We start from the raw sequence: 9,865 nt of genomic DNA on the forward strand, positions 1-9,865 counted from the left end.
TGGATTTGGCAATCACTGTTTAATAGTTTTATGGTATAGTAATAGTTTTCAGAAAAACAATAGTGCTTAGGCATTGTGATGTTTTGGCAAAAATGACAGCTCTAGACAAAACAACTTTCTCTCGAGACAAATGTCTAAAGACAAGAAAAAAAATGTAAAGGCAAAGTCCACTTTACAATGCTGCCATATCATAGAACAGGCAAAAGTATAACATTATTAGCAATCAGCAATGGATGGCCTACATATTTATCCAGGCCACATGTCCACTTAACAAAACACCCACATTGATACAATTTGAAGGGGTGTGATCAGGTCGAGTATTTACAACTGAAACAGGAGAATCTGAAAAGAGAAAGCCTTTCTATAGACAAGCCTTCGTTAGACAAGCATTACAATAACTAACTTTGTCGCGTTCACCCTATTATATAACAATCAAAATAGTAGCACCAACTCAAAACTCCTTTATAAAAACACCAAATCAAACACAACTGAAAAGAATACACAAACACATTTGAGATATGCTATTAGAAACATGAATCAACAATCTGTTCCTCTAGGTGCATCTTATATAGAAGGTATCAAAAAGAACATGCGGACATGTATTCTAAAATGACATTACCCATATGGATGGATCTATAACATAAAGAAATAGTGGTCATCTGAACAAATCACTAAACATAAGACACATCCTGAAACAACATGGATGAGACATTGGCCTTTGAGTCCAGGGCCGTATTCATATTGCATCTCAGAGTAGGGGTGCATATCTTTGATCAGGTCCCTCTTGTCTATTCATTTTAATCTTTGAGGCAAAACTGATCATAGATCAGCAATCCTACTCTGAACGCTTAATGAATACGGGGTAGATAGGCATTGAGACGCAGTGGATGACAGGCGAGCTCAGTCCCCGTCTCAGTCCCCATCTCAGCCCCGATGCAGCTCACTCCTGCTTCCAAGCTGCAGCAGCCTCTGCTGGCCCAGGCTGAGCATACATTGAGATGTCCTCATACAGACCACCACAATGCTCGATCTCCAAGCCCTGCATGCGTCAAATAAATAAAAATGGCGTGGGGATGGGAAAAAAGGTGGGAATATTTACTACATTACAACTAAATGTTTTGTGATGAAATGTAATTTTGTGCACATGCAATGAATACACTCATACACATAAATACAAAAGTAGGCTACAGTTTATGTACAATGTGCTGCTTTTACATGAATTCCATTTCTTAATGACAATTTGATTGTTATGCTATTGGTATGTCTTTACTGGTATATCAACAAGTTGATTGTGTAAAGCAAGTTAGAGTAATAGTAGTACCTAAATATTTCCGTACTATTTTAATTAGAAGCAGTGCTTAAGGAAGTTGAAGCCCCACCATTAATAGAAAAAAAAATGGGGGGCCAAATGAATGCACAAAATAAGAAGTGTAAGCTGGAATGACGGCGCACAACGTTTTCAACGTGCACAAACACAAAGGAAACGCCACCTTAGCGAATGCTAAAATGAAAACATTTTGTTCTCCACATTATGACAATGATAACAGACAAGCTGTGGTTAAAGAGTCACTGAAGCAGAGAGAGAGAGAGAGAGAAAGAAGCATGCAGCTGTGAGGAAAAACACAATTTCCTGTTTGTCACTGAGAGCCGTTCACGTCTAAAGTTAGGCTCAGATGTATTTCAACTCCAGGTCATTTGGAACATGAATTGACATTGAATTCATCAATTCAATTAATGAAACCTTGGATATCATTTCACTTCAGTGATGATTCTTGGTAGCGCTATTTTACGGCATGTTTTGTCTGGTATTCAACTTGTATTTAATAAGAAGGCAGGTGTGTCCCATTGCCGAAAACGATTACAAATCATTTTCATCCAATCATTCCTAACATTTTACATTTACATTTTACATTTTACGTCACCAGCCGAGACTGCATTGGGCTATACTGTAGCAGCATACAGCTCTGTCTGGCCCCCAGGTGATGTTGGTGTCACTGAGTAACTGATTTTTACAATTAACTAATAATTGTCTTTTGTTAAATTTATATAACAACATTTCAACCTGGTTTAGCATTATCTACTCCAATTGTGGAAGGATTCCACTCTTTATATCTGTTTGCATCAGTTTAAATGAGGGACTTTTCATTTGAAGGCGAACTGCTGATTCCACTATTGTTGCTCACGCTAATGTTAACAAAAATATTAGCGTCACAGCTCTTAATGGGGGCCTTTGACTGTGGAAAATCACCTCATGAATATTCAACACACATAATAGACTAAGTGGGGAGGGGACTTGCCACAGTCAAAGTCCCGCAATAAGAGCTACAGTATGACGCTAAAATTTGCGAAAACTCTATAGAGTTGTGTTTTTTGGGTGTCACTGAGTCGGCTGATAGCCCATTTCATGGGGGCATAATCCATAGATAAGGCTGTACAGTGTACACGTATACCCACAATGCAATTCTGAAGTTTAATACATTTAGAGTGCGATTTCAACTGGTTTCATTTTATTTAGAGCTAACAGGGCTGGAATTAATCTACCGGTAGTCTATGTGCCGTTTATAGGTATCTTATCTTGAATCTATTTTAAGACATAACTTGAGGAAATCTTTGTTGGTTATATGCTGACTGTAATTACCCACCAATTGATGTAACCTACAGGTGTAGGGTCTTAATTTGATCACCCTGTTAGTGTAGGAAACTTGTAGTGTATTGAAGGCTTCTAAAGTTTTTAAAAATGTCAAACTTGATTTTCCCTAACAGAAAATGTATCAACCCCTACAAAAATGTACATTAATTACAATCCACACAGTAACTAACATTTCCCTGCGGAAATGAAATTAGCATAATAAAAACATCCCCATAAAAATCAGTCTGTTAAAAGTCGAGATATCAGTTGTTTTGCATGGGCTGCATTTCAATCCCTAATTTGTTTTCGTAAAGTAACATGCGCAGAATGTAAGGTTGTTTGGTGCACACGAATAGGTGTCCTGAACACAGGTTGCACAGCCACTCCATAATGAGAAATTGTGTGGTAACAATGGATACTGGTACTATACGGTAGTTAATAATGGTAATGAAACTAAATGGCTCTGAGTGGTATAAGTTTTAATGGATCCCAAAGAAACTCATTGTATTTACAGTATTACCTTCGCATTGTAAAATAGGTGCAACCTGATTTTCAATAGGCCTACATTCCCTAAACAGACATGAATTAAAACGGAATTGACACAAACCCTGACGTCTTGTCCTTCTAATATGAACCAAATTGTTACACTGCATTACAGCATACAAGATAGTAGGGAAAACATATAGAGAATTGAGGTGGTTTTAGCTCCATTTTCATCAAAAACCACAGAAGACCCTGTTATCATCATTAACATACTGTACCTCATAGATGTGATCATGTTCAGGTTCCTCATAAATTGCATCTTCCTTCTTCAACTGAAAGAAAATTAGAGACAACTGAAAACAATTCTGCATAATAAAAACCAAGTATCAAATTGTACATATTGCCCCATATATTTTACACATACTGTATCACACACTGTACCCTCTCACCTTTGTGTCAAAATAATGAAACTTTTGAAAAGCTCGAAGTTCAGAAGGTAAGCATTCAATGTGAATAACTTATTTCCTTTGTTTTGTTGTGTCAGGTACATTCAAACAATATTGAAATCACACCAAATAATGCATTAAAATACACCATTTTGTTTTTGCTGAGGTTTTCAGTTAGGTGTATTTATTGTGTCGTGCGACTCACCAGGGATTGGTGGCGTAGCAGTGGGGCAAGAGCTAACAGTGTTAAGAGTAACGCCTGGAGAAATATCAACGCATCCTTCATCTTGCTCCTCCTTTCTGCATTTTCAGCGTGAGAGGGTCCTTCACACACAGATATAATTACGTGTTTTGACAATCTATGACCATCTTCAGATCCGAGGATGACAATGATGCGGATTATATATATATATATATATATATATATATATATATATATATATTTTTAAATCATACTAGTTAATAAAGCAATACATATCCATATACAGATGCCATCCCATTGACAAAAACGATTCCAAATCATTTTCATCCAATCATTCTTAACATTTTATGTCACCATCTGAGATTGCATTGGGCTATACTGTAGTCTACTTACTGAGCACTTGTAGCTCTGTCCCTGGCCCCCAGGTGATGTTGTTAATCCGACAAAAGTACAATCCAGTGTCCTCCGTCTCTACATGGCTGAGTTCGATCGAGGCATTTTGTAACATGTTCTTCTGCCTCACAGTGACCCGGTCCCCCTCTATCTTCTTCATCGTGGCGTTGAATTCTGAGGCCTTGAACCATTCCACCATGGTAGACTGGTTTGGGTCCGATACGACACAGAATATGGTCACAATGCGATTGGTCTTCACCCCATAGAAACGAGGCTTCTGGGTGACCTGTAGGATGCTGTTTAAAGCCACTGGAGAGACATGCGGGATGAGAGACACAAGGTTTGGTCAGTGAAACAGGTGATGGAAGCGTTGAACTATTTTATAAAACCTACTACTGTTAAATGAACATGATTAATTAGCAAATGTTGTCAGATATTTGTTATGATGAAATGGCAAATGTCATGTAGATAATCCAACACTAATCTTTCATATAATTCATGTAATCTCTCGTATCTGATGAATTATATAATATATAAATGTGTAAGCGTGTTAGACATCAGTATATGAAATAATGTATAAGCCTACCCAAGCTATTTCAAATGATCGTATGCCTGTTTTACAGTAACACCCTAATAAATATTCTGCTTATTTTACCATGACACTAAACTGCGAAGTAAATGTTTATAAAAAAATACATAAATGAATGGCTAATACCAATAATACAATGGATTAAACAATCTTGGATGTAAGAAATTGTACATGGATCATAACTAAATGTTTATTACAGATATATTGTGAGGTTAGTTTGACTTCCTCTTTTACACAGATGGGCAGGAAACAATGCTGGAGACGTGGTCCAATGCAACAACAACAAAAAATACTTGCAAAACAAACATTTATAAATATCCAATGTATAAAATATTTGTAAATATCGATAAAAAGATAACTTCAAGAGCAGTTTAAATGTAATGCTTGACTCTAGTATTTTATGTCTCATTTGTCAGCACACCTGCTAGGATTTCACTCTCAAAATAAGTCAGTGTACTAATCTCTTACCTGAGAGGTTCACAAAGGCGAGCCCACAACATCCAACCAGTAGCCAGCACATGGTGGTCAACATTACTACTGTAGATTGTAAAAGCACAAGTTGTACTAGCCCAAAATAATCTATGCAGAAAAATAGCACCTTGACTGTAGCATGGAGAGAGACACCAGCATCAGTGGGTGTGACCACTGTTTGGTTGCGCATGCCCCATTCAAGATAGTCAAACAAATAAGAGACAGGATATAATTAAAGGGATAGTTCAACCACATTTCAAAATTGCAATCTTGTTTGACTTACATGTTAGTTTTGAAAATGCCAAAGTTAGTGGATGGTAGCATTGGCTACATAAACAACCCCAAAGAGTGAATTGTACTCATGAAGTGAATTGCACTGAATTGTCCTTGTCTATAGACTGCTTACAAGGTAAGGAAACAAAATGTGAATTTGTAATTTGGTTGAGCTATCCCTTTAATTTGCAAACTACCAACCACAAACTGAAGTCACATACTAACACACTATGACCCAAGTTCATTAAACTACATTTAGAAAACAATTAGTCGACAAACAGTTAACATTTTCCAACAAACATCTTTCCTCTGCAACTTGTGTCCACATAGTGTCTACTCAAATAAAGTGTTCTCGTGATATTTGACATAATCTGCTCAACCATGCTTATCAGAGCCCCCATTTTAAAATGGATACCCCTCCCTTCCATACCTCATGTAACATACCTTATGATAAAGCAATGTGGTGCTGTGTGTTTAGCATTATCTGCTGCAACATGTTGGGCCGGTAACATGTAGGCCAGTGGTTCTCAAACTGGGGGTCCCGACCCCCTGAGCCAGTGGTCACAAGAAGGGTTTGGGGGGATCGAGAGTGTGAAACATCTGCCTCTGATTCCAAAAGGCCAAACGTAGAAAGTTTGAATCCAGCGATAGAAGGTTGTTTTTGACAATAAGTTTTGTATGTTTGTTTGTGCCTCTGATTACAAAAGGTTGAAAGTTTGAATCCAGCGATAGAAAGTTGTTTTTGACAATTGTTTTTGTTTGTTTGTGCCTCTGATTCCAAAGGTTGCAAGTATGAATCCAGCGATAGAAAGTTGTTTTTTAGATTTTTGATTTAAGCCTATCCCAAACATTAACCCTTACCTTAACCCAGGTAATGACCAGATTTTGATATCTGAAAATTCTTGTGACCCCCAACTGTGAGTATGTCATTATCAGCCATTGTTTTAAAAAAATATTTGGGGCTATAGCAGTCAATTGCAAAACATTCTGCCAGTATTTCTGATTGTCTTCTCAACTTACGATAACATACAGTACTTTTAATGTGGGGCTATGACAGTCAACTGCAAATTAGTCTGACGTAATGTCTCTAATGCGTGTACAAAACAATTGGGAACTCGGAAATCTCCAACTTTCGACTTCAGTAGTTCAAGACAACTCGAAATTCCGGGAAAAAAAACGTGCACCGACTGGGGATTTTTTTTTTTGAACGGTCATCCAACTCGGAATTCCAAGTCTGCAACTCGGGCCTCTTTCTAAAGATCCGACTTTCCGACCTGAAGATCACTGAAGACATGATTTGACCTCGTTTTTTTCAGAGTTTCCAGTTGTCTTGAAAGCACCATTGTCTCAACACCACAAATTAGATGGGAGTGCTTGATGTATGTCGTGTAGGAGCATTTTCTTGAATCATTCCGATTCAAGCGCCACAATCTAAGGGCACTCTCTGGTTTAATTTGATCTTTTAGATTTCAATCATTTTCATTTAGATTTTTAAGGTTAACCACATTACAATGATTTTGAGATACAAAGACAATATATTTATTTTAAAATATGTTTTAGTTTTGCAGGGGAAATTGTGTAAATTCTCCAGCAACCATAATTCCCTATCAGGCGACTCCTAGTTTGGGAACCACTGCCTTAACCATTCTGAGTTAATTCCTAACCTTAAGATTTAGAAGTCAATGCCTCTGATTCCAAAGGTTGCAAGTTTGAATCAAGTATTGCTGGATTCGAACTTGCAACCTGGCAGGGGCTTATGGTGGTTAACCTGTTTAGGATAGGGGGCAGTATTTTCACGGCCGGATAAAAAACGTACCTGATTTAATCTGGTTATTACTCCTGCCCAGTAACTGGAATATGCATATAATTTTTATTTGGATAGAAAACACCCTAAAGTTTCTAAAACTGTTTGAATGGTGTCTGTGAGTATAACAGAACTCATATGGCAGGCCAAAACCTGAGAAGATTCCATACAGGAAGTGCCCTCTCTGACCATTTTTTGGCCTTCTATAGCCTCTTTATGGAAAATAGAGGATCTCTGCTGTACCATGACATTTTCTAAGGCTCCCATAGGCTCTCAGAAGGCGCCAGAACGGGGAATGATGATTCTGCAGTCACTGGGCGAAAAACAGTAGGGCATTTGGAAAGTGGTCGATCTGAGAACAATGACACGGGCGCACGCGTGCATGTGACGACTCCATTTTACTTCTTTCAGTCTTTGAACGGATATAACGTCTCCCGGTCGGAATATTATCGCTATTTTACAAGAAAAATCGCGTAAAAATAGATTTTAAACAGCGTTTGACATGCTTCGAAGTACGGTAATGCAATATTTCGATTTTTTTTGTCACGATACGTGCCGGCGTGTCACCCTTCGGATAGTGTCTTGAACGCAAGAACAGAACGCAGCTATTTGGATATAACTATGGATTATTTGGAACCAAAACAACATTGGGTGTTGAAGTAGAAGTCCTGGGAGTGCATTCTGACGAAGAACAGCAAAGGTAATCCAATTTCTCAAACATATGACTATTTTACACCATTTTAAAGACAAGACTCTCGTTAATCTAACCACACTGTCCGATTTCAAAAAGGCTTTACAACGAAAGCAAAACATTAGATTATGTCAGCAGTGTACCCAGCCAGAAATAATCAGACACCCATTTTTCAAGCTAGCATATAATGTCACATAAACCCAAACCACAGCTAAATGCAGCACTAACCTTTGATGATCTTCATCAGATGACACACCTAGGACATTATGTTATACAATACATGCATGTTTTGTTCAATCAAGTTCATATTTATATCAAAAACCAGCTTTTTACATTAGCATGTGACGTTCAGAACTAGCATACCCCGGCAAACTTCCGGTGAATTTACTAAATTACTCACGATAAACGTTCACAAAAAACATAACAATTATTTTAAGAATTATAGATACAGAACTCCTCTATGCACTCGCTATGTCCGATTTTAAAATAGCTTTTCGGTGAAAGCACATTTTGCAATATTCTAAGTAGATAGCCCGGCATCACAGGGCTAGCTATTTAGACACCCACCAAGTTTAGCCCTCACCAAAGTCAGATTTACTATAAGAAAAATGTTATTACCTTTGCTGTTCTTCGTCAGAATGCACTCCCAGGACTTCTACTTCAATAACAAATGTTGGTTTGGTTCAAAATAATCCATAGTTATATCCAAATAGCGGCGTTTTGTTCGTGCGTTCAAGACACTATCCGAAAGGGTAAAGAAGGGTGACGCGCCCGATGCGTTTCGTGACAAACAAATTCTAAATATTCCATTACCGTACTGCGAAGCATGTCAACCGCTGTTTAAAATCAATTTTTATGCCATTTTTCTCGTAAAAAAAGCGATAATATTCCGACCGGGAATCTGTGTTTTAGTACAAAGAGAGAGAAAATAAAAACATGGGGTCGACTCGTTTACGCGCCTCAGTCAGATTGTCCTCTGATAGACCACTTACCAAAGGCGCTAATGTTCTTCAGCCAGGGGCTGGAATTACATCATTCAGCTTTTTCCCGGGTTCTGAGAGCCTATGGGAGCCGTAGGAAGTGTCACGTTACAGCAAAGATCCTCAGTTTTCAATAAAGAGAGTCAAGAAGAACAAGAACTTGTCAGACAGGCCACTTCCTGTAAGGAATCTTCTCAGGTTTTTGCCTGCCATATGAGTTCTGTTATACTCACAGACACCATTCAAACAGTTTTAGAAACTTTAGGGTGTTTTCTATCCAAAGCCAATAATTATATGCATATTCTAGTTTCTGGGCAGTAGTAATAACCAGATTAAATCGGGTACGTTTTTTATCCGGCCGTGTAAATACTGCCCCCTAGCCCTAACAGGTTAAAATAAAAATGTCAAAAACATTTGCTGGATTGCTGGATTCAAACTTTTGATTCTTATTTCTTATTTGATTCTTCCAGGCAACTCTGAAATTTGATGTTTGAGAAACATGGATGAATGTCTAATACATTTTCTCCGGTTTTGCCTGGAAAAAGCAGAGTACGTTTATATTATCCACATAAAATACAGTTTAGCAATCTGTTACGGCACACCTTTGCCAGAACAACCTGGCGATTTCATCAACAATTTTCATATTTTATATTTTCAGGCTTAGTTTGGGTGGCTACTGGCTAGGCGGGTCGGGCTGGTTTTAACCTGGTCTCAGAGCATTTTGTATTGCGCACTGACATGATTGGTTGACGGTAGGTGGGGGCGGAAGGTCCTGTATAAACACAAACGTACTTCCTTGACAACTTCCTTCGCTCAACAGCTCTGCTCAACAGCTCTGCACTGCTCCATGAAATGCAAGAAATATAGATGCCAAGACTTCTGCAGAGGCTATCACCGTAAATGC

At 38.1% G+C, this 9,865-nt stretch overlaps 1 protein-coding gene across 2 annotated transcripts; it reads right to left on the reverse strand.

The window, feature by feature from the left end:
- On the reverse strand, positions 1-5,402 carry cd79b (CD79b molecule, immunoglobulin-associated beta). 2 transcript variants are annotated; one of them, XM_014158710.2, is made up of 5 exons: positions 5,211-5,402; positions 4,154-4,462; positions 3,764-3,882; positions 3,391-3,444; positions 1-1,039 (listed from the first exon to the last, which is right to left on the reverse strand). In XM_014158710.2, the coding sequence occupies exons 1-5, from the start codon at positions 5,272-5,274 to the stop codon at positions 941-943; spliced, it is 645 nt and encodes a 214-aa protein (XP_014014185.1). In that variant the 5' UTR covers positions 5,275-5,402; the 3' UTR covers positions 1-940. The 2 variants fall into 2 exon arrangements, with proteins under 2 accessions (XP_014014185.1, XP_014014184.2); XM_014158709.2 differs by having other exon boundaries at positions 3,764-3,927.
- Between the last annotated feature and the right edge of the window lie 4,463 nt (positions 5,403-9,865).

Source organism: Salmo salar, chromosome ssa19 (genome assembly GCF_905237065.1).
Source record: "Salmo salar chromosome ssa19, Ssal_v3.1, whole genome shotgun sequence".
In the NCBI taxonomy this organism is placed as follows: Eukaryota; Metazoa; Chordata; class Actinopteri; order Salmoniformes; family Salmonidae; genus Salmo; species Salmo salar.

Excerpts from the sequence above, each read along its gene's own strand:
- cd79b (XM_014158709.2), bottom strand. The coding sequence starts at position 5,274 with ATGTTGACCACCATGTGCTGGCTACTGGTTGGATGTTGTGGGCTCGCC. Across the intron at positions 3,928-4,153 it reads GACAGAGCTACAAGTGCTCA|ATGGTCATAGATTGTCAAAA; the intron begins GTAAGTAGACTA and ends TCGGATCTGAAG. Across the intron at positions 3,445-3,763 it reads TGCTACGCCACCAATCCCTG|TTGAAGAAGGAAGATGCAAT; the intron begins GTGAGTCGCACG and ends ATTTTCTTTCAG.